Genomic DNA, 23,755 nt, shown 5'->3' on the forward strand with positions numbered 1-23,755 from the left:
AGGATTAAAAGTTAACCGAGGTAACAATTTTTCTTCTACAGAAATGTTTTTCACTGCTTATGTTTTGTGTAGTTTGTGATCACTGAAGCTCAAAACTGAAGGACAAACAATACAAAAAAAAAAAATGGTCACCGAAAATGTACAAAAATGAAATCAAAATTCTCGCTAATCCTGGGTTAGCTTAATCAGGCTTTGAACAACCCGGCCCTGTATCACTTTTCACTGTTATTTGAACTTCCCTTATATCGCTGGTTTTTTGTACCTCATCGGGTACGACACTGTTCTTCTTGAATAAAACAAGGGTAACATAGAAGATTGAACAACAAGACAGCATTATAAGCAGAAGCTTGAACAGTCTCCGGTATCTTCCTGATCGTAGAGCAATGGCGAAAATAAAACGGATATGCAGGCTCGAACTGAACCGGGTCAGTTTTGTTTACAACTGATTTACGACACTTTTGTTTTTCTAGTGTGGGAACCTATTTATCCTTCTCTTATTACCTCGTCTTCCTTGAGAGAACTGAGTGATAAATCGCAAAAGGTCAACTTGTTTCACGCATTACAGGGATGTGAATCAGAGCGTAAATTCTTGGCGCGAAAAACTTGATTGACATTTCTCATTTTCCATGTGCTCCGGGCCGCCCCGCGCGCGATCGACGCGTAAAGCAGACGTGATTCCCACAAAAACGTTTCCGAATGGAAAGCCCTGTCCCCTAACAAAGAAAATTATTTGTGTACAGTGCAGGGATGTAGTCAGATATCGACAAACCCGTTCCGTTTAATAACATCTCCTGAGACAACCGTCTTTCAACCGATAAAGTCGATAAAGATTTAATTTGTTGTAATCCAGAGCGAAATTGACGTCATTTTTTCATGCGTCTGTCCCGTTATTGACCATGAACTTTGTAGCTGTAGACTACCTTGACAATGTTATGACGAAATTCATTGTCAATAACAGGACAGACGCATGAAAAACTGAAGTCAATTAATTATTATTATTTTTTAATTTATAGGAACAGATTGTCAAATTGTCCGCTCTCGCTCGTTGACACATCGCATAAATTATAAAATCTTGTGTCTGTCCGCTTATCATGAACAATGAAAATTAGCCAATAAGCGCGCGAGAATTTCTGTATTTATTGTAACAAAGACCCTGTCAGTTCCAATCCCACCCATCCCCCTCGGGCATTTGACGTGCACTTGACAGGCTGTAGGTCCCACCATGGGGTATTTGCTCGCCAAGGGCTGCCCGGGGGTGAGGCATTTCACAATTAGGTCAAATCTAAAGAATTATAAATTGGTACTTTTCTAAAAAACACTTATGCACGGTTGAAATATCAAAAGGATAAACTCTGTGTAACGGACGTAGACGCAAATTCTTTTTCTGAGATTCAACACATTGGATACTTGCTCGCGCCTCACCACCACCCCCATAAATTCATGTTGGTCTTCCATACGTGAAAAAATAGAGACGAGAAGGGAATGACGATTTTCCTGGGAAGGATTGTGAATTTGTGGCTCGTTGGTTAAGGTTTAATATAAAGCTTCTAGGGTAGGTTATTTGCATTTTTATGATAAATACTATGATACTAAAACAAACTGGAATAAGCCGAATAAGCCTTTTTTCACTGTGTTTTCTTTACCAACATCGACTTTGCGAGATTGTCTGGCTTTGTCTGTGCAGAAGCCGATGTGCAGTAAATTTTAGCATGTTTATATCAATTTCAATACGCTTTAAACAAAAAAAGTTGAGTACATGAGAAACAGTGGAAATCAATCTTTATTACGCTATTATACCATGTTATGTTAGTGGTCATGGGTACACTGCAAAATCTGTTACCATATGTTACTATTAGTTACGAGAAAATACAATTTTGACGCTATCCCACGGTATCCCATTTGAACTTTTCTCACAGCCCCACCCGGATGATGGACCAGCTGCCCCACGGTGGGGCATTTGCAACCTTGTGGAAACAAACTTTCAAATGCCCGTCAAATGCCCTGGGAGGGGAGGTGGGTGTGGATGGGTGGACTTGAAAAGTTGAAATTGACAGAGTTGAGCCGAGAGGAATATTCAAATTAACTAAAGAAAATGGAGTCAGTCGAGGAGAGCTTTAATTCTATAAAGCTCTCTCACAGTAAATCACGGGGAGAAGTCGCAACGAACGGCGGAGAGAAAAAAACACTGTTCTCAAACGTCATTCATGGACGACTGCTTCTAACGAGGTAAAACGCCGATGCAAATTTGTTGCGATGCCTCAAGTTCTTTGCTCAGAAGAAATTTGGTCATTCATTGAATCAGCTAAAAAGGCAAAATTACACAAACTGTACGAAGGGCTCTCTTCTTCTTTGAAATTGAGGTCCAAACTTGACCTAGTCGGTACGGATCACGTGAGGAGCTCAAAACACAGACTCCCAATCCCTTCTGTGACTAAACAAACACGTATTGGCTGCATGAATAGCCTTCCGCTGCTTTTCTCTGTCCTTCTTTCAAACAGTGGGGATTAAGTTTGGATAGACCATATTTAATTGCCTCCTTAAAATTCATATCCTTGAGTTTCCGAGAACAAAAGCTAATAGACGATAGCCCCTTCTCTAGCTCTCCCCAACTCTGAGGGTTATTTGTTTTCCGATTTAATACCTGCATTTTAGATCTTGTATTTTTATTTATATAGTTACAGTATGCTCAGAGATGGTTTCGACCTTCGTCGTGCGCTAGTTTTCCGGTGTTAAACTACCTAATAATAAAAACTTGTAACGAAACACTGTTGGTACCAACCCGAAAACTGACTTTGTTCTAAATTCTTAGAGATTATGCCGCAAACGAATAAGCTAGTGTCAATAAGTCTTTACAGTGTATTAAACAAATTTACAATTTTTTTATGAATGATGAGAAATGATAAGTGAACCTGTAGGAGTATGTTTTGGTATTTAGGGTATTTAGTGAATAAAATAAACAACATGAAAGACTTTAAGTCAACTGTTGTCTTTAATGAACCGCATTTTACGTTCAGATACAATATTGGCCCGCTTAGCCATTACATTCCAACACTACGCCTGATATTTCAAATAAAATAAACTCCAGCTTTTAAGATTATTGCCTTGCGTTACTACAACGATGTGTTCACCCGTCTTTTAAAAAATGACCCCTTAAATAGCACCTCTTTTTTTTTTTTTTGAGAACTCTATTTTTTGAGTGTGAAAAGTCAAGCAACTGGCGGTTCGACTTCTTCAATAATGATCCTGATAGCCTGATTCCAACTTGTCCATCCATCAGCACTAGGGCTGCTTATTCCATTGCCACAGTTTCCAATACTGAAGCCAACTTGCACTTTCCCAGCGGCAATCCCGCCACAGTAGCCCTCTATGTTAGTGGCACGGTGAATGTTAATGTCAATGCTTTGGTACAGCGCACCATCAATAGGGGCGGGGTCCTTGCACTCGGCCTTGTTGAAAGTGAAGTACCATCTCTTACAGCAGTTTCTACACTTTCTTATCCGAATGTTACCCATGTAAACCACACGCAGGTATGAATCACTCCTCGACTTGACAAAGACGCACTCCTGAAACCGAACAAAACAAATCACGAATTTAAGGTAAATGTGTTAGGGATATGCACCCTAGTTTCATCATATTCGGAAGTGCGTGTTGTTGATGAAAGGGCCACAGACGGATTTTTCAACTAGAGTCTGTAACTTATTTTCCATTAATTTGAAAGAAGAACTACATTAATAATTTCTTTTCATAGAAAGGCCATTCATAGCTATTTTTAACGAGCTACAATGAAGTGGAACATTTGATTGTAAATGCGACTTGAGTTTTTACTCCGCTTAGTATAATTTCACGAGAATTTCACTACAGACTTGAAGATAAGTATTCAAAGGAAATATTTTTAAATATTTCCTGCAATAAGAATTAAAATTCTTATTGTCATATTTTTAGTACAGAAGACCATTAGTGCTTCAGTTAATATAACTTCAAGTACGGTGTAACTCTCGTGAAAGAAAGCTTATTATCATTATTATTAGCATTATCACTATCACTATCACTATCACTATCATTGTTGTAATTACTATCATTCTCTCACTGTAATTCTCAGTTTTCATAATGTAGTATTCTTACATGTACTTGGCCATTGTCTCTGTCATCCTGTCTTTCATTATATTGCCAAGCACACTGTTTCCATCGCCGAGAAAAACCGGGATATCCCACGGAAGCCAAAGTTCCTGGTGTTCCTAGAGTTCCCGGTATTCCGGGAGTTCCTGGAGTACCAGGAGTGCCCGGAATCCCGGGTTGGCCAGGCGGACCTTGAGGAGGGCAATACTATGCATGGAAAAAATTATAAGAAAAGTACCGAAGAGATGATAACAAATCTTTGTATAAATCAGTTCGCAAATGGCTGCTGAAAATGAAATATTGAAATATAGATGGTCCACATGAGTTTTGTCAACTGAGAACTGTTCCCTTATGTAGCCCAAACGTCTCAGCAGGCCGATTATTTTCGTAGCTTTTACCAGACCTTACCATGCTATACCTTGGAAATTACAGAGGACTTATTTGCAGGCATTTTCTTCCATTTAATTATATAATTCGGTCTATGATAATCAAGCTTGTTCAACTAACCAACAGTTCAATTATGCTTTCCTTATAATGTTAGCTTTTCGTGTCGTGGATGCAGTAAACTTCAGCTTTTTTGTTTATGCATTTTAGGGCCTAATGAGTTCAATGTTGTCAAAAAGTGTATTTAATATAGACAGCTGAGGAAGTTCGTTGAAGACTAAGGTGTCAGAATGTGTCGCGGTAACTCACTTGACATTTAGTCATTTTTGTTGTCAACATTCATCTACCATCCCCTTATAAATGCCAGTAGATTTTAACAAAAAGACAACTCTAACAACTAAGAGATGTAACATTTAATCAGAGTTATAACAGCAGGGGTGCGGCATATATTTTTGAATCATTATGAGCTGGTGGCAGGTAACTTTGATAAGATGATGGGAATATTATGGGATAAGTTCGGATTTACAGTATAGCACATATATGCTAATTTCTCCGAAAGCTATCTAAACTATAACTACAATAAAGTAATATATTAATATCTCTAAAGACCATCTAACCAAGATACACGTACGCACAGGTAATTATAAATCGATATTTAACTCGCAAAAATTACAACAAGAGTTGGTAAAAGACAGACTACTAAGTAATGCTTGAAATTATTCGAAAATGAAAGTCGATCTGATCTTTTCTGGAAAATCGCTCCATTTTTTGGGCAAAAAGTATCTAAAAGAATGCATCTCATATGATGTAGTGTAACTTAAATTTCCTCCAAGTCCTGAGGTCCGATAAGTACTTTGGCCTATCCTTAATATTTAGCAATGTTTACTCTATGCCGCCTTACCGACTGTCCATTGCAGTTACACGCAGTCAGGAAAACAAGCAAAGTGGATAGAAGATGTAGCTGAAATTGCATCATGACCATTTTACAACACAGGGAAAGCTTTAATTCGCACAAAGCTATCTCTCGGATCTGTTAAAGGAATCAGTGAATATCAGTAGATAAAATTATGGCGTTGATTTATATCATATCTTCATTAGTCTCCTTAAAAAAACGGTTTGTATTGCCATCCGAGATGCGAGTAGGGGAAGCCGTCGACTCGGAAATTTCCGCGAATACTTGGTAAATTCTAGAATTTTCGATCCCCACTAAACATGCCGCATCAACATTTAATTTCTCTCTCACAAACCAAGGGACTTGACAATATATTTTGATGTACCTCTACACTCTTAATTCTTAGACATTTTATTGGATGTAAGAGATGGAGAAATTAAACTGTTCTGCGCGCAGAAGTTGCACATGTAATATACCCATAACGACCCGAAACAATTGCCAAAAGTCAAAAGCAAAACCCAAAACTTGAACTAGAAAATTTCTCTCAGGCAGAAGAAGTGATTACCAAAAAAGACAGGTGATGTAGACAGTACTGTGCTGTTACGCATTTATACCGAAAGCCATCAGCCAATTATAAATTAGCGTGCGAAATTTTGTTACTAGCTAGCCTTCTGAGAAGACTGGGTACAAAACCGGGATCAATTCAAGGGAAAACTGACCACAATAATGATCGTATTCACAGAGAAATTTACTCACCTCAGCGAAATCGCTCGCAATTACACCTTGATTCTAACGTTGTACTCAGTCTTGTGCCGAGTGCCTCTGAAGATATTGTGTTTTTGTGTTCCGGTATTAAGTAGTGTGGATCAGCTATAGGCCGATTTTGGTAAACATTACGGAACACGAAAATCTCGTCCTCGAGACGTGTTTACGGGTTGTGCCTGCGGGTTGTGTTTATATTATTACCATGTTTACCGCGTCATTCATGGGCTCCATATATTTTTTCATGTATACACAGTTATCTTTATCGAATGGTGAGCATAGATAAGGAATCAATGATCCAAATATGCATTTTTTTGTGATCTTTTATGCCGCAACTTCGCGCGCTCGTTTGTGATGGCGATAGAATACTATTAAAAATGCACAGGGAGCCATAGCTTCGATCCGTACGTTTCGAAAATTTGATAGGTTCCTTACATCCGTTAGTCCTCTTATAATTATACAAAGAAAGTTCTTTTCCCTGATTGGTGTGGCTGAATTTGAAAAGTTTCGTCAGTATATCCATTGTAAATCCAAGTTTGTCGCAACCGATTAACCGCTTGGTTGCACTCAGTAAAACAAACAGACAAGCAATTCAAATCGTTTGTTTTATTCGTTAACAAATTTGAATAAAGCTAAACAGGCAGTACTGTATCCAACTTAGTTAGGAGAACTAGGGCGCCTTATTTATCGGCAGCAGGTTTCGTAACATTTAACAATGATTTAATCATTTAATCATTTAACAATGATCATGCTTGCAATTCACACGCCCCCGATAATACATGTACTCAGGATATTATAATTCGACCATTTAAAAATAACTGAATTTAAATGAAGCCGAGTGTAGTTTGAAGTAACCCAAGCTCAAACCTGGAGGATGAACAATAAAAACCTGAGAAAACTTCACCGAAAAAATTTAAAACTGAAGTCAAGATTTTTGCTAATCCTGGGTTAGCTTACTGACTTTGAACAGCCTGGGCCCGTTGTGAAGTGATATATATATGCACGTTTATGGACCGAGACGGAGTCGAGGTCCATAAACTCGCAAAAAAAATGAACGAGGCTAATATCAAGCCATCTTGACCGAACAAGCATGGTCAATAAAGGATTTCATATATGGCTTTCGGGGAAATTTTTTGCGGGACACGGCGGGTAGTCCCGAGCGGGCAAGATAGCCCCATCTTGCCCGCTGGGGAGCCAATCAGAGCGCGGGATTTGATTCACCTTGTCCGCTCACGCACGGAGCTAGCCACATAATAATTGTTATTTAAGTGTATATGACAGATATTTTTTTATTTGCTTGATGGAATTCTCATGAGATCATGATATGGAAATTGACAAAAAAATGGGTAGCAACAGTTCCCGAAAAAGATGTTATTATTATTATTTTATTACCTTATATAGGTCTCCATAACAATCATACTACTAAGCGTCTAAAACCTTGTGTAAATCGTTTCTACTCTTTTGTTAAAGTCAAAGTTATTTTTCAAAGCACCCAGCGCATCAAATCCTTCTTCCCATACAAGGACCGTCTCAACTGATCACAATTATCTAAAGTCATTTACAAAGCTAGTTGCTGGGACTGCAATGATTTTTACATTGGGAAAACGAGGTGAAGACTTCACGACCGGAAAACGGAACATTTCAAGGCCCTTTCGAAATATGACCACTATTCTGCTATTGCTGATCACGTTAAAACAACTGGTCACAACATCAAATGGGACCAATTTGACATTTTGGCGTCCGGCAAGACTGACTACCATTGTAAGGTTAAGGAGACCTTGTTTATTCAGGAGTTGCAACCAGCATTAAAAGCCAATGTCAGCAGTGAAAAGCTTTTACTTTATTAGGATCTATTAGGAAAGCTTTTCCATCGTGTCACTTTACAGACAGTTTCCGTTTGAAACGTCGTAAATTTCATCTGGAAATGTTTTCTGTCTAGGTTCCAGACCCCCATTGATACATTGTAAAAACTTTTAACGGTTATACTTTTGAAATGTATGTTGCCTAAAATATGAAACGTCAAGTTCATAAAATGCATGGTTTTAAAATGTTTATCACCGCTGCTTGTGTGATATTCTTAATCAAAATGGGTATCGTTTTTTATTCTCCTCGTGTTAGCCATTTTCGATTGGGTCAGGAACCGCGAGGGGTTAGAACCTGGGAATAGTCAGGTTGTGACGTCAAGACAAGAACGTAGGTCGACATATCTTTCACAAATGTTTACAATTTTTGAACCAAAATTGAATGAAGCTTGATTGCCTAATTCTTAGTATATTTCGCTTCTTTTTTCGTTTTCTAAATTGTTTAGCTCGAAAAATGGACTTGACTGCTCAAGCTTAGGTGACGGACCAGACAACAGTAGTTTGTACAGCAGTGTTTAAGGCGCTACTGTACACGACTATGAATCGAACCGAATTTCAAAAAATTTCACCTTGGCAAACACCATCCAACACAGCTATAATCTGTGAGGATTTGAACATTATCTTTTCATTCCAACTGACCAAATACGGAAGCCAGGGTACAAAAGCCATCAAAAAGGGCTTTGCTTACAGAGGAGCTGTCTTGATGTGAAATAAATTATCACGCGAATCTAAGCAGGCCACATGGTCACTAGTTCATCCTCCTTCTGTGTGATGGTTATATCAAATAAGATTTTGTTAATCATAGTTTTCTTGTTACTATGCACGGCTCCGAAATACAGCACAGTAAGTGAAATGGACACTGTGGGTAAATAAAGATTTATTTAGTATTACAAGACAGGCTCATATCATTTATATTCAGATATGTCGGCACTAATGGTCTCTATAGACGCATGCAAATTTTACCTTGAAGTCATACTGTTCTTTCAAGAAGTTGTTACGGTGACTCTACCTGGGGTGTGTCATCGACATTTTCTCAAAACTTGGGTTAATCTTAGCCCCAGTGTTCTCAGAAAAGATTCTTACAAGAAAATAAGAGTGCATAAAACCTACACTTGTTCTCAATCACCGAATGCGTAGTATGTTACATCATAGGGAACTGGAATAAGATCATTTTGTCCTTGTCTCTTACAATTTTAGAAATACAAGTAGAAGCTTTGACGAAAGGCGGGTCGCTAAGGCGTGCTTTTCAGAAACCAGTCACAATACCGATTGCATGTTGCCTTTCACGAATTCGTTTAGATCCCTTCTCAAACTATACATGATTTTCATTTGCTTTATTAAAATACCCCACAGAAACTTGTCTTTTTTTCTTAGAGTTTTAGCCCGGCTCATATTATTCAAACCCTGCGGCTGACTAATGGCGAACTTGCAATATACCATTACAGCACTAAATTCCTGTGTCAAGGGGCGGAAGTTTTATGAATGAAGTACAAACCACGCAGAAACATCTGTACGTTCTACAGGCTAATGTTTTTTGCGCTATAAAAGTTTTGTTTACGTGGGTACGAAAAGTGTTTTAATTTGTTTTCTTTCATTAAGAGTGTAAATGAAGTATGTCTTTGATGTATTTTAACACGGCTTGTCTAAGGGCCCTTAGTTTCCAGCAATAAAGAAGTGGGTTTACTGCCGCGTTTGCGAGTATAAGAGTCGTTGTGATGTAATAAGCGCCTTCGACTCGTTCAGTGAAACCTGACAGTAAAAATGCAAGCAGCACGCAGACAAACGGTGCGAAAAATAACCAGTAGAAACAGACTATGTAAAGAACAGCTAAAGTGATCTTCTTGTACTTTGCGACGTCGAAAGCGTTTGGCTTTTGATTTTCCGCGGGAGAGAGTTTCAATCTGTGTCTTTTAATAAAAAGGTGAATTTTACAGTAAGTTGCCGTGAGGATCACCAGACTTAGAAGCATGAATGGGAGGTGTATAGCAACATATGTCTTGTTGCTGAGCGCGAAGAAACGAAACGTTCCTAGTGTTAGCAGTGCAAGCCAGAAGAAGATGACAATGAGTAAAACACGTTTTACCGTGATAACTGTTTGGTAGCGAAGGCCCAATCGTAGCGCGAGGTAGCGTTCCACGCTCAAAAAAGCTAGAATACTCACAGATATACCTCCGAATAACCAACCCAAACACTCCTTCAAGAGATCCAGCCAACAAGCAGCGGAGAATTGTCCTTTAAGTTTAGCGGCGAACGAAGCCATTGCCACTGGCTGGGCAAGAAAGCCAGTGAGTGAGTCTGCAAACGCCGCACAACTCAACAGTACGAACGAAGGCTTCTGAAGCGAGGGGGTCTTGAATGTTGTTAAAGTCAAGACGCCATTTCCAATCGCTGCGGGAAGAAAGGAAACCGCATGGAGAACAAGACAGACGAGATACAACGTGTCGAAATATTTTGCAGGTCGCGGGGTGAGTTCGATGAAGAAACATCTTGTCGGTGAAGTATCATTAGACATGGTGTTGTTTCTTCGTGAACAAGTACTGAAGTCAACTATGTATTTTGTTTTTCTTCAAGAAGAGTTGCCAACGAGATGATGACACCAAAATAGCGCCCTGTAGAAGCACTTTTGACACTTTTTCCTGCTCGACAGCTTACGAACCACGCCGAAATTTGTCTGTATCACTTGAGTAAGCGGAAGAAAGATCGCTTTAACTTCAAAGTGATCAAAACAATAGTCCTGATTCGACGTAAAAAATGGAAGGAAGTATCGAAAACGCAATTATCCTGGCACCTTTTTGAAACTTTTTTCCATTGAATATTGATCTTTATGGACTATTTGAAATGACACTCCGTGACAATGATTGTTTCTCTTCCCTCTCTGCAGGAAGCAATCACTTATACGACGGATCCAGCAGCGCCTATAGCTACAGGTAAACAAATTAAACTGGGATTGACACTTCCCAAAAATTCGTTGGCGAAACGTCTTAAAAATGAACGAATAAAATCTGCTGAGAAATCTTTGAACATCAGTTAGGTCAGAGATCACCATGGTTTTACTGAGGAACGATAAAAAAAAAAAAAAAACAGTTCCGAACGCAATTCGCTCCGAAAACACCTGCTTTTTGCTTGTGCAGGCGAGAGCAGTTTGCATATTAATATAACTTTTCGCTAACAATAAAAAACTCGATTGGCATTCAGTTCAGAATTGGCTTATTTATTTATTTATTTTTTTCGTAAATCTCACACAATGTGATATAGTTCTTTTGTGTAAACTTTATTAATAACGTTATTACGTAGAGTAACCGAATAGCATGACTGCTAACATTTCCTCAGGTTTTTATAGGAAGCTCTATTTTTAAATCATGTTATTAGGTGTAGATCTGTTTGATTCCTGGCAGAGAAATGTTTAGTTCTGCGTCAGTGATGCGATTATTATCGATTTTTATGGCTTCAGTTATCTACATTTCATGCCAAGATGTCACGTTTTGTACTCTGACTAAGGGGTTTTGTATATATACCATCTGGCTTCCCACCTTGAGGTTGTTATTTTTAGCAAGGAAAATTGCTTAAAGCCTGATCCCATACTGAAAATTAAAAAGCTCTTCGAATTTTCATCTCAGACGAAATCACGTGAATCAGTCTTAAAATCGAAAGGTTGCAAATGAAATAGTTGCCAGAAAGATATTGGGAACCAAATTCTGAGCATTCGCTGTCGTTGTTCGCTTTCCTCACTAGTACTGTCCCCTCCCCCCTCCCTCCGCCTTTTCCAGGTCTCCACCATTTTCAGGGTGGGTTCAGCGGCATATGACGCTAGTCAATCGTTGCCTAGTTCCTGTATGGCTTTCTCCCAGGCCTTAGCGGTCAAATGACTTTGGCGACTTATCCGAGACGCTCGCCTCGGACCATGTGACCCAAAAACGATTGACCAAGGCGAAACATCGAGGCCTAGGGACTACATAAACTCAATCGCACGAAAATGACATGCAACTGACACAAGCAGTCATAGGCAATGACAGGCAACTACCTTGTGATATGTAGGTGCACTAGGGTTCTTTTTCTCATCCTCTTCCCCAGGACCTGCGGTCCTGTTGGACAGCGTCAAGACTCGCAGTCTCAGGGGACGAGAGTGTCGTTTTCCAAGATGGCGGAGGAAACGCAGTCATCTAATCTAGCCATCATAAGCCTTTTCAATAATAAAGATATATTTTAGCAAATAATAGACAAGCATTATACAACTGAAAAAATGGAGAACACGCAAAAGATACAAATGAGAAAAGAAATAATCAAAAATAAAAATCTAGTCGAGTAACTAATATTTACACAAGAAATCTGTATGAAATTAAAGCTTCATTAGATGTGTACAACTGTATGGATACTCTCCTACTCTTCTTGGATGGTCAGTTATTTTCTCACTGGCACATTACCAGCACTTTTCAGCACTTCTGATTCCACAATAATGCTATTAAAAAATGTCCAAATATTGGTGGACAAAAATTAAGCAAGGACAATTTGAACAAGCGGGAGCCCGAGATCCAAGATGAATCTTTGTGAATATCAGGATCAGTAAAAAAGTTAGCGCACAGAATTACGGACCGAGCAGTCTGGGTTTGAACCCTGGCTAAGGTCATTGAGTTGTGTTCTTGGGCTACACTTTTCACTCCCAGTGCCCCTCTCCTCCCCCATGCCAGGTGTATCAATGGTTTCTGGCGAATGTATATTCTGGGAGTAAGAGCCTAAGGGCCAGGGGGTTACGTGGACACATGGTAGAGTACCACATGCCCTATTTACGGCGCGTAGAAATCGCTACTTGCTGAGGAAAACTGCTCAGGCTATGTTAAGAGCTTGTTTGTGTTCGACTGTATACATGTTGTGCTTTATCATCTGAGTAGACCTTTCAAAAAATTAAAAGTTACGTTGCATCTCGGACTTACAAGCTCCCAATACAAAGATTCTTAAACAGAATGATGCTGAACTTCAGTGATTACTATCCTCGGGCAGAGATCGTAGAAGGTATTTTAGACTGACTTCTATTTCGGTGATATTCTGGATTGTTTGATTGCTTGTTTTACTGCTCCTTGAATATTTTAGATGCGACTGAAATCTAGGTATCTTACACCCACCGATCCGCTGCGATTTGCAAAAATCGTTAAGTCTGTTTGTTTTTGGCAGTGCGATTTTCACAGCCAGCGGTTCTGATCGTGCCGACGTACGATCCAACACTGTATGGGATAATTCTAAAATCAGCGGTAAACTTGTTGGGAGTTACTGCAGACCTGATTGCCTAGCGAACTCGCTGCAGATAGCCATGCAATGCGGCTTGCCATTTTCAATGGTGACCAAATTTGCCGCGATCAGCGCACATATAAAATCACCTAGTCGTTTTACGCCCAATACTTTCACCGGAGCACAACGTTCATTTATAATTAATGCTTTGTAGAAAATTTTAACCCGCATGCGTGTTAGTCAAACATCACGAGTCTGTAATAAATAGATATCGAGCGATCTCTTTCGTCTACCAGCATCCAACGAAACAAAACCCCTCCTCCTCGTTTTTTCCCTTTATATCTAGCCTCTTCCAGGCGTTCAGTTAATTGGGGCGCAGCGCGAAAAACAGCGCGCGAAAAAATAGAAAAAGTGAGGCGAGAAGAAGTAAGTACAGGGAAACCCTGCTCTACGGACACCCGCTTAATACGGACACCTGCTTCTAACGGACAGTTTTCTTTGTCCCGACAACTAAAAAGCTCATATATTTTCTCTTAAATTAGCCCGCTTAATACGGACACCAGGATAATGCGGACACTTTATCATGTCCCTTTGGTGTCCGTATTAAGCGGGTGTCCGTAGAGCGGGGTTTCACTGTAAGTAACAACTTTATTTACAGAGGGTAACGCATAACAGTAAAAAACTGACGAACCAGTGGCCCTCTATCCTAAGTTAAAAATTAAAAACTATTTACACTTAAGAAGCGAAAGAACGCCTATGGGAAAACTTAACAAAAGGTCGTTGCGGTATACCAGGATCTGGTATACTCTCGTTTGCGGGACGAGGTATACCCTCTGCTTGATTCCTCTCGCCGCGCTTTTTTTATTTTTTCGCGCGCCGTTTTTCGCGCTGCGCCTCAACTAACTGAACACCTGGAAAAGGCTACTTTATATCCGGCATAATTTTAACTTTTCCAGTCTCGCGGAGGATTTCAGGAACAAAAATCGACAGCTAATGTCGATGCTCCAAATAAAAAAAAAACGTAAAATATTATGATAGTGTAGAATGTAGCATAGATCCTTCTAAGAAAAGCGACCCAGGCAACCAACGAATTAGACCCGAGTTTTGTTCCAGATCTCGGGTCAACCGTTGACAAATCAGAGAACTTCCGCAGTAAGTACTTTTACAATACTGAGATATCTTATGGTTTTTTCTCCTCTTGGAGTCATCATTTGATTCCTTAATATCAGTTCAGCTAAGAGAGGGTGAAAAGTAATAATAATAAAAAAAGAAATCCCCATATATTGGCCTTATTTCCAAAGTAGTCAAAATAATTCCTTTCAAGCCCGGACGGTTTAAACGTCACGCTATCGTCATGCTCGACTGTAGCTCGTCGTTTGAATCAACGTCGGGTCAGAGTCGGGTAGCAAGACAAGCCCGGTCGACTTGTCCCAAACTTACTACACTTGTCCCGAACTAAATACATCTGTGTGACCCTCTACTTATATGAATTTTTTACCAATCGAATGCAATGTTTCTAGAAGAGAATGGCGCGACTTTTGAATCACCTCATCAGGGTTTTCGTTAATATTTGAAATAGCAGGAGAGTAGTGTAAAGTAACAGGAGAATGATTTTTTAAAGAGCGAAGCTCTTTCACGGAACGAGCGAAGCCTTTGAAATTTACCCGGAGAATTCTACGTAGTAGCCGGAGAATTCTCCGATCCCCGATGCCTAATGAACACCCTGCCTCATACTGTGTCGGCCTGAAACAGGGAGGATCTAGAGATAGCAAATCCCATGACTTCCACTCGGAGTTTTCTGACATGGTCAGCTGAAGTGACTTTACCTTCTTTTTCATCCTCCAAGAAAACATCCACCCAACACGCGTGGTGACATTCGTCGTCGAACGAGCCGGATGTCATGGCTAGAATAACTCGAGAGAGATTACTTTGGCAATAAGGCCTATGTGGGGGATTAATTCGCTTATCCTTCATCCTCTCAACTTATTCGCATTGACGTTTTTGAATATTGAGTAGCATGAAACTTTCCCTGCTAGCAGTTGGCTTCTCCTCGGTCGGCGTAGGACTCGGAACCATCTGTTCATGACTGCAGGGTAAATGAAACTTGTACAAACGTTCTGAAACCGTATGCGGATTTCGCTCAGAAACACGCCACAGTTGACAGTTTGCCATGAGTGATCTAAAATGAAACATAAATATTCAAAACTGTGTCAGGTCATCAGTCAGGGAGATCAGTTAACAAAATCAACCTCGTTTCGACGAGTCTTGCTTAAAATGAACTACACCCAATAATGTCATTTGCTTCTTTGTTTCGCGTTAAGTAGCGCCCGACTCGCCGGTTCGCGAGTGGCGGTCTTTCTTCATGTTTTGGGTCTGCTCATGGAAATTTATCCATTTAGGCCTCTGTTGTATAACAAACGACAACAACAACAGCAAGCAGTAAACAAAAACTGTGTTAAATTGGAGCAGTGGTGAATTAGCCGTGTAAAATTGTAATGCTGCGGTAGTCTCCCCGGATGGCAAAACTCATGAATTATAAAATAGCTGCGGCAGATTAAATGTCCGCATTTCGCAGTGGCCCGGCGGCGTTTCTTTTTCAAGTTTTATCAGCTCTCACATCGAATCAAAATGAATTACCATAACCTTAATCATGTCTGAAATCCAGCCACAAAATTTCTTTTTTATTACGTGCAGTCGCGATAATTCTGTATTTGGTTTGGGCCCAAAAAATTTGCACGATTTTTTTTTTTTTTTTTTTTTTTTTCACCTTTCAATAGTCAATATGGATGAGAAAGTACTTTTACTTCATATTATTTAAAGGCAAATGAAAGGTTCCATTGTCTAACATATATATTTCCACTTGGGATTAGAGGAATAACCTTCGTCAATGCAAATAAAACTTAATTTAAGTCCCATTCATTCTGCCGTATTGTTTATTCAGGTTTTATTGGACGCCGCCAACTTTTGATCAACCTGCTACAAAGAAATATGAGCAAATAAGTTTAAAAGACTTACCTGCCTCGAGTTCCGGTTGATGATTTCCTCCCGCATGTTGTGTTCGTTCCCAGTCTTCGACGAGCTGATTTCGGTCCCCGCAGTGTGGACAGCACTTCGATCAAAACAGAGATTCGCGGGCAAGCTAGCACAAAAGAAGCATGAGTTTGTGCTGTGTGTTTTATTGATATGGCCGATTCTTCTTCAGTCGTTTCAAGTGAAGTTCAGTCTTCAGTTACCAACGGGGAAGGACAGGTTGACGAGGAGAAAGAGGCCCTCGACGAAGAGACCAAGGTGAACTTACCGCGAAAATCGAGCGTTCTGAAAAAAGATGGTAGACCTTCGAAACGATCCCTACAGAAGTCAGTCTCGTTTATCGCTCGACCCGAGGACAAGCGAATCATAAATGGTGAGATGCAGCGGACTTTCTTTGCAGACAATTGCCATGTTAGTTCCTCGAGAGACGTAAATGATTAATTCGTCGTTTTTGTTCTGTAGCCGCGGACTGTTTGACCTTCATGCAGACTGGCTCAGAGCTCATGAAAATTCGCTCAAATTCTCGACAGTATCAGAGGTTCTTCTATTTAGACGAAGATCTCTCGGCCTTGCGCTGGCGGCCGTCTTCCAAGAAGCCCGACAAAGCAAGAAGTAAGTATTCTTGTTTAGTCCTAATATATTTAATGTCCTGTCTGATTTTGTAAAAGCCTTTTTTTGTATTCCATTTTGGTCGACGAGCTGTCATATGTTTTGTAACTTCTAATGAATCGTGCATTCAAGTTTGCGGGAAGTCCACAGAGCGTATTGCTAGCAGTAGGCGATGCAGCAATTTTGTGGTATTTACAAAACATTGCTTGTCATCCATTATACAGAAAGAAATTTAAATAGCTGTTACTTTCAGCGTGAAATTCTACAATGAAGATGAAGTTTTCCTGGAGGGAAATAAGTTTTACGTCGACTCGTTTTTTCAGACAAGCGTACCTCTGCTTTCGTATCCGAGCGATCAAATCCTAGTCGTCGAAAATGAAACTGTTTTAACCTGTAAGACGTCACTTTGTATCAGGAAATGAGTTGCCAGTTAGTAAATGCTTCTGTTGCTAGAATCACAAGACAGTTAAAATTTTCTTCGTCACCTTGCTGTGATGACAGCTTGTGTCTGTCGACCGTGACTAAATTGGATTCGACTTCGAATTTTTTCCATTCTCCTTTAATACAAGGAAGCTATTTTCGTTTGAGATCATAATTGAAGCCTCTTCGATGGAAGTATGAGTAAGGTAAACATAAATACGAATATGCTCTTTCGATTAGTATTTCTTTATTAGTTTTTGTGTACTTGAAATTTTTCTCCAATTTTGCCTGTGGCACTAACCTAAACATGTACATTTCCGCCACATCGATAAATATTATCGTTTAATCGAGAGCGTGGCCTCTCGAAATTCCAAGACTGTTTCTTCCGGATAGAAAACGATTATTAAAGAAACAAGTTAGAAGTTAATAATTTTAGCAAAGATCGGTTAATATTTAAACCAGCTGTACTGTATGGCAGACATTCGAGCCGGCTGATCAAGGCTTTGTGTACATTATGTAAATTTATATTCTACCAGCGCACATGTTGAGAGTATTTTAAAAGAAGCCATCTCTTGGCTCATAATCTTGTTTTACATATGGAAATTAACCCACTCTGTTTGACAAAAATATTCTTTGATGTTCCTTTTTTTTGTACCCTTGCAGATCTCTTATATAAACAGAAAGCGTTTTTCTTGAAAGATCATTGCTTATTTAAAGTTTTAAATTTGATTCTGTATGACAAGAAGCTTTGTGATCATGAATTTGCACTGTGCATTCTCTTTCAGATAATATCCAATGTTATTGTTTAGCACCATATGCCATTAAATTATACAAAAGATCAATTATTGTGGTGCTTAGTCATGGGGCGACTTCTGAACTACCAATTCCAGAAAATCAATTAGAACAAATAAGGAATCATTAACCAAATGGTTTTATTTAAGGGGAATTAAACAGCTTGGTAGAAATATTTGCTGCCAAACGGTACAGGCTTTTTATGTTGAAAGGAAGTGGCAAAATATCTTAACTTAATGCTATCTCATCACTGCCAACCTATGGGTATTGCCCAGTGCTAAGACTGAGTGCATCATTTTGTGTTGCAATTCAACAGAACCAGATAAGTAATAGTATCTGGGAGTAATCAGGCAAGTAATTTCTAAGTTGAATGGACCCTCAGTATGGGGTTGATTTGAAAGTATGAGCTCAATTACATTCTGAATTGTACGACATGATCTCCAAAATTTTACTGAATTAATCATAATTATCAATAACAAATTCGGAGATTAAGAAGTCTTAAAAGTCAGGAGAATTTATTCAATTTTTTTCAAACAGTAGAAAACATTGAAAAGGAAGCCATTAAAGCACAAATAATTGACAAGCCAATGAGATGGGTGTCCAATTACAAAAAGGTCTTATTGGATACCTGTTATTGGTTTCTATGTCATTCACCTGTCCATTACATGAAAAGTAAGAGTGAGGAGAACCAATCAGAATGGAGAATTTTGTTATAGATTCAATTTAAAACAGAAAATTAAATACAGCAGAACCTCGCTATCTCAAACTTGGTTACACGTATCTCAAAGTCATCGCCATCTCAAATTCAAATCATTTTCTAAGGTATACTTTTCAGTCGCTCTCTATATGCTATCTCGAACTCCCAACATCTCAAACTGTTTTTCATTTTACCTCAGAGTTCTAGATGTCACCATTCAACTGTAACTCTAACAGGTGTAAAGATTCCAGTGAATTTTGACAAGTGCAATGTAGATGTTGTTTTTTTTTGGAAAAATACATAGAGGATATTACAAAATACAAAATTTATTTTCAAGTGTTCAAAGATATTCCACGAATGAGTGCAGCAAACAAATGAAACATTTTTCAACACAAGAGGAGAAATTTTGTGTCTCCAAGTGGCCATGTAATGTTCTATCTTAAACCATTTCACTTTCACTGCGCCATTTCATTTTATAACCATAGCAACGATGATTCCTGTTAACTTTTTAGTAACTCTGCTGACCAGTATATAAAGTGGTGGCCGCTGGTTGCGCTCAAGTCAGAAAAGATACAATCCTCAAGTGATTTGTTTCTGTGGCAATGTTTCTTATTTGGGATCATTTCTGCACAGTTGACAGCATATATGTTTTTTAGCTTGAAGTTCTCACTGTTAAACCAATTCAATGCTGTTCAATGGAAGTAAGCTTATATACGATTTATAGGGAAAGACTTCAAGGTTCATCCTCCTTGATTCAATTGTAAGGGAAAGTCTTCATCATTTTTCCTTTGCAGTCCTATCTGATACTAGTGATAACTTAAAGCTTGAATAAGGCTAACATACATGTACTTTGAGTTCGAGATCAATTGAAGAAGCTAGTCATAAAAGGGGATAAGTGACGATTTTGGTTGCTTTTCTTTTTTCTTGCTCCAAATTAGCTGAAGTTTTGCATGTGGTCTTCAATGTAATAGAAAAATGTGGTTCTGTATTTTTGTCGCTGGTTTTTGCTTTGTTTTCGAGTTAAAACGTAGGCAAAAAACTTGGCTTTTCCTAGCCATGTCTTTAGGAGTTTATTTGTTGAACAGCAAACAGGCAGACTGTTTATAGTGTATGAAGTCAAAACCAAATCCCACAGCATATGGAGCGGAAATCTGGGAACGGATTGTTTACACCGGTTATTGTGACATGAACACAACACGTGAATCGATCGAGCGTCAAACGAAATGCCATCAAACAAAAAAGAGATGTGCCGCATTAGAGCTCTGTCAACTAATATCTTAAGCATTGTTTTAAAGTACCTTGTGTGCCTACCTGGTGGTTGAGAGGCATCATAAAGCCTCGATAAACCCGTAAGTCATCAGCACGTTTTAAAGAATCAAAATGTGTTCTGAAACTTCGAAGGCAGCTGATATACCGTAATCGTGTTATCGGCATTCGAAGTCAGATCGAGCCAGGTAGCAAAGTCCAAGAGCAGTTCTTGCCCAAGAAAAATACCCTCTGGTGAGTTGTGGCCCATTTGCCAAGCGTTGCTAGCATCAAAGTTTGGAAAGCGAGAACTGGTTTTAGACTTAGAAAATTTGTCTTGTATTGACCGCCATGTCTTCCCGCACACGAGGTGTAAAGACCCTTCCCGGCATGCATTGCAATTACGTTCTGCGGACGTTTCTCAAACTGGTAACTAGATTTAAACATAATAATGGCCAGCAAGTGGCGATCGATTGTAACAGATCTGTGATCCAGTTTGCGTTGATTTTATTTCAAATCGGCATGATTTGTAGTGTTTTGAGCTTCTGGGATCAGGGGACATGCAGATGTATGGAGACCCGTATGTTGCGCAGAAGGGTTAATCTGTTAATCTGTCAGCCCTATTTATAGAGCGTTTTCACGTGGAGTCATCAAATTCTTAAATCCAAAACTAAACAGCCGCCAAAGTTGTTGTCCTCATCAGGCATAAGAGGTACCAGCGCATTTTGAACTTGGAAGTTATGGCGGTGCGTGACATAAAGCTACGATCGCGTTTGTCGAAAACTATGTTTTATCTCGTGATTTTTTAGCCATTGAAGACGTTGCCGTATTTGAAAAAGTGTTTATTGAAATGTTTATTTGTTTCATTTTATTTTTATTTACACCTTTTTTTGACCTGAAATCAGCATTTTTGAGCTTATACGTTGCGTGAAATTACCATTTTCAGGAGCCCATCATGGGCTCCTACCATTTTGCTGTTTTCTAAGTGAAACCAACATCCTTGCCGTCACGCATTAACGTCAAATTAACATTTTAACCTATTTAGACCTGAAATCAACATCATCGAGCTTATGCGCTGCGTAAAATTGACATTTTGCTGGTTTCTAAGTGAAACCAACTTTCCTTGCCGTCACGCGTCAACGTGAAATCAACATTTAAACCTTTTTTGACCTAGAAGCAACATTTTTGAGCTTATACGTTGCGTGGAATTGACATTTTGCTGGTTTCTAAGAGAAATCAACCTCCTTGCCGTCACGCGTTAACGTGAAATCAACATTTTAACCTATTTAGACCTGAAATCAACATCATTGAGCTTATGCGCTGTGTGAAATTGACATTTTGCTGGTTTCTAAGTGAAACCAACATCCTTACCGTCACGCGTTAACGCGAAATCAACATTTTAACCTATTTAGACCTGAAATCAACATCATTGAGCTTATGCGCTGCGTGAAATTGACATTTTGCTGGTCTCTAAGTGAAACCAACATCCTTGCCGACACGCGTTAACGTGAAATCAACATTTTAACCTATTTAGACCTGAAATCAACATCATTGAGCTTATGCGCTGCGTAAAATTGACATTTTGCTGGTTTCTAAGTGAAACCAACATCCTTGCCGTCACGCATTAACGTGAAATCAACATTTAAACTTTTTTTGACCTAAAATCAACATTTTTGAGCTTATACGTTGCGTGAAATTGACATTTTGCTGCTTTCTAAGTGAGATCAAAGTCCCTGCGGTCGTGGCGGGCCGATCCTTTGTTATGATAAACCGAGGCGAGACTTCGACTTATAACAAAGGCTTGGCTTGGTTATTATAACAAAGGATCGGCTCTGTTTATCATAACAAAGGCCCGGCTTCGTTTATTTGCAGCCTCGGCAGGAAAAGGGCGTTAGGTATTTTAATCAAAAGTGAACTTTGTCGAAAACACTCCAAATTTCGCATAGAGTTTTGTTTAGGTATGTTTAGCAATGTCCCATAGTTTTTGCACTGAACCTTGCTTCGTTTTCAGGATATTGCATATGCTCGGTTTTCCTAGCGGCGTCTTTATAAAGCGAAGCAAAAACCAGCGGCAAAAATACAGGAACATGTTTTTCTATTACATTGAAGACCACATGCAAAAATTCAGTTAATTTGGAGCAAGAAAAAAGAAAAGCAACCAAAATCGTCACTTATCCCCTTTTATGACTAGCTTCTTCAATTAATGTTGTGGACGAATTCTCAAATGATTAAAAGCTTCAGATGATTTTTCATTGGAAAGCAAATGCTACAATTTTGGTAAATGTTTGTTTTTTTAAGCATCAGAAAGGCAAAGGCTGTGTTTCGGTAAACTCTTTTTTCTATATCTGTTAAAAGAGAAAAAAATTTTAAAAAATTGTTGTGCAACATAGGATTCGAACTCGCAACCTCTCACTTGTCGGGTGATCATCTTCTCCACTGAGCCACATCAACATCTGAAGACATTTAGGGAGACATATTCATTAAATTGCTTCCTACAAAAACGCTGGGTTGTCAGAAAAGCATGCTCAGGAGTTGCGCGATAGCCCTACGAGTCGATGGCTGATTCCAGCTTATCGTTCAAATAAGTCGTTGCTGAGCTCATTCAAGCAGAGGTGAATTATTGTCTTTCAGGAATTGTTTCGCATTTGTGCTTGCGTAGATCTGTTTACATGTAGATGTTTGACAATGATGTCATTCATCACGAACTCAATGGAGCTGGAGTAGTGGGAGACTTAACAACTCGATGTAATTTTGAACAACTACATTTGGATCTATGAATGGACTTGCGTTATTTAATTAATACAAAAACTCCATTCTCAGCCTTTCATAAATCATTATCCGATTTCAGTGGCTCACAGCCACTTTGATTTGTAAACTGTTTAGATGGTATAGAAAGTATGTTTTTGTGTTTTTTTTTTCAACTTGACTTTTTATAATTCAATTTCTGAGTTCAGTGGCTCACAGCCACTTTGATTATATGATGAGACAGGCTATTTTAGTAATGTTGAGCTTTTGATTTAATGAAGCAAAATAGGCACAAGCATGTATACATACTTTAACTTATTTGTTAACACAGGTAAAACAATGACAGCCATGTAACATGGGCCTGTTGTGGACCTTCTAAAATTAGTTTATTCTAACATACCAATCCCAGTACTTTCTAACTAATAAAAAATTAACAACAGCACCTCAGAAAGTATTAGCACAGTCACTGGATCTTGATCATGAAATTTTCTTTAATGCTTTCATTATTGATTGATTCAGTTACTCGGACAAAAAGCGTCCATTTTTTCAATTTCTGCTCTGAAACTGATACCTTTTTGGTGCAGTAAAGAATTTCCTCAGCCTTCCTTTTAAATTGGTTATAGTGATTACTTAGGGTTTGGTTTTGTGGCACTCAACTGAAAACTGCTCTTAAATGCAATTTTTACTTTTTGCAATCAGCAAGAATTAAGCACTTCATTTAATGCATTTTGTGTGGCATTTCCACTGTCTGTGATTTTGAGATCTTTTGACCACATAAGTAATTATTCATTACTGGACATCAGTGACTACCATTTTTGTCTGTAGGATATTCCAGATGTATAGATGAGAGAGGGGAATAGTGTCAAACTACTATTAACTTGCTGTTCTCTCTGCAATCCCCATTCTGCTATTCATTTTCCTTTGTATTATACCAACTTCGCCCATTTCATAAGTCTGTCAGAGTGAGACATGCTGTCCCTA

The 23,755-nt window shown here is 39.0% G+C and overlaps 4 protein-coding genes and 1 long non-coding RNA gene across 5 annotated transcripts in view; 1 reads left to right on the forward strand and 4 right to left on the reverse strand.

The window, feature by feature from the left end:
• Nucleotides 1-2,988: 2,988 nt before the first annotated feature.
• LOC145500313 (collagen triple helix repeat-containing protein 1-like) lies at nt 2,989-6,339 on the reverse strand. Its single transcript, XM_081479805.1, has 4 exons — nt 6,149-6,339; nt 5,402-5,530; nt 4,123-4,323; nt 2,989-3,563 (listed from the first exon to the last, which is right to left on the reverse strand). Exons 2-4 carry the CDS (start codon nt 5,480-5,482, stop codon nt 3,207-3,209), a joined length of 639 nt encoding a protein of 212 aa, XP_081335931.1. The 5' UTR covers nt 5,483-5,530; nt 6,149-6,339; the 3' UTR covers nt 2,989-3,206.
• A 3,271-nt stretch (nt 6,340-9,610) lies between these two features.
• On the reverse strand, nt 9,611-10,528 carry LOC145501664 (adenosine receptor A3-like). Its single transcript, XM_081481089.1, has one exon. It carries the CDS (start codon nt 10,526-10,528, stop codon nt 9,611-9,613), a length of 918 nt encoding a protein of 305 aa, XP_081337215.1.
• Nucleotides 10,529-11,486: 958 nt separating this feature from the next.
• Nucleotides 11,487-23,755, reverse strand: part of LOC145500342 (glutamate receptor ionotropic, kainate 2-like) — a 230,248-nt gene continuing 217,979 nt past the window's right edge. The window contains exon 16 of the transcript XR_014051050.1: nt 11,487-11,505. The gene's annotated coding sequence lies outside the window, so the exon portion shown is untranslated. The remainder of the gene's footprint in view (nt 11,506-23,755) is intronic.
• On the reverse strand, nt 14,788-16,413 carry LOC145500419 (uncharacterized). Its single transcript, XR_014051062.1, has 2 exons — nt 16,252-16,413; nt 14,788-15,415 (listed from the first exon to the last, which is right to left on the reverse strand). It is a non-coding gene; the product is annotated as an uncharacterized LOC145500419 (long non-coding RNA).
• The window catches only part of LOC145500338 (inactive phospholipase C-like protein 1), a 39,022-nt gene continuing 31,596 nt past the window's right edge, over nt 16,330-23,755 (forward strand). The window contains exons 1-2 of the mRNA XM_081479850.1: nt 16,330-16,639; nt 16,729-16,878. Of these exons, the coding sequence (XP_081335976.1) occupies nt 16,420-16,639; nt 16,729-16,878 (370 nt within the window). The 5' untranslated portion in view covers nt 16,330-16,419. The remainder of the gene's footprint in view (nt 16,640-16,728; nt 16,879-23,755) is intronic.

The sequence above is a fragment of the Orbicella franksi genome, chromosome 10, assembly GCF_964199315.1.
Source record: "Orbicella franksi chromosome 10, jaOrbFran1.1, whole genome shotgun sequence".
NCBI lineage: Eukaryota > Metazoa > Cnidaria > Anthozoa > Scleractinia > Merulinidae > Orbicella > Orbicella franksi.

Bases quoted from the DNA above. Each gene is read 5' to 3' on its own strand.
- LOC145501664 (XM_081481089.1), bottom strand. From the start codon at position 10,528: ATGTCTAATGATACTTCACCGACAAGATGTTTCTTCATCGAACTCACC.
- LOC145500313 (XM_081479805.1), bottom strand. From the start codon at position 5,482: ATGGTCATGATGCAATTTCAGCTACATCTTCTATCCACTTTGCTTGTT. The intron at 4,324-5,401 runs GTAAGGCGGCAT...TTCCATGCATAG, and splicing joins GTAACTGCAATGGACAGTCG to TATTGCCCTCCTCAAGGTCC. The intron at 3,564-4,122 runs GTAAGAATACTA...GTTCGGTTTCAG, and splicing joins GAGACAATGGCCAAGTACAT to GAGTGCGTCTTTGTCAAGTC.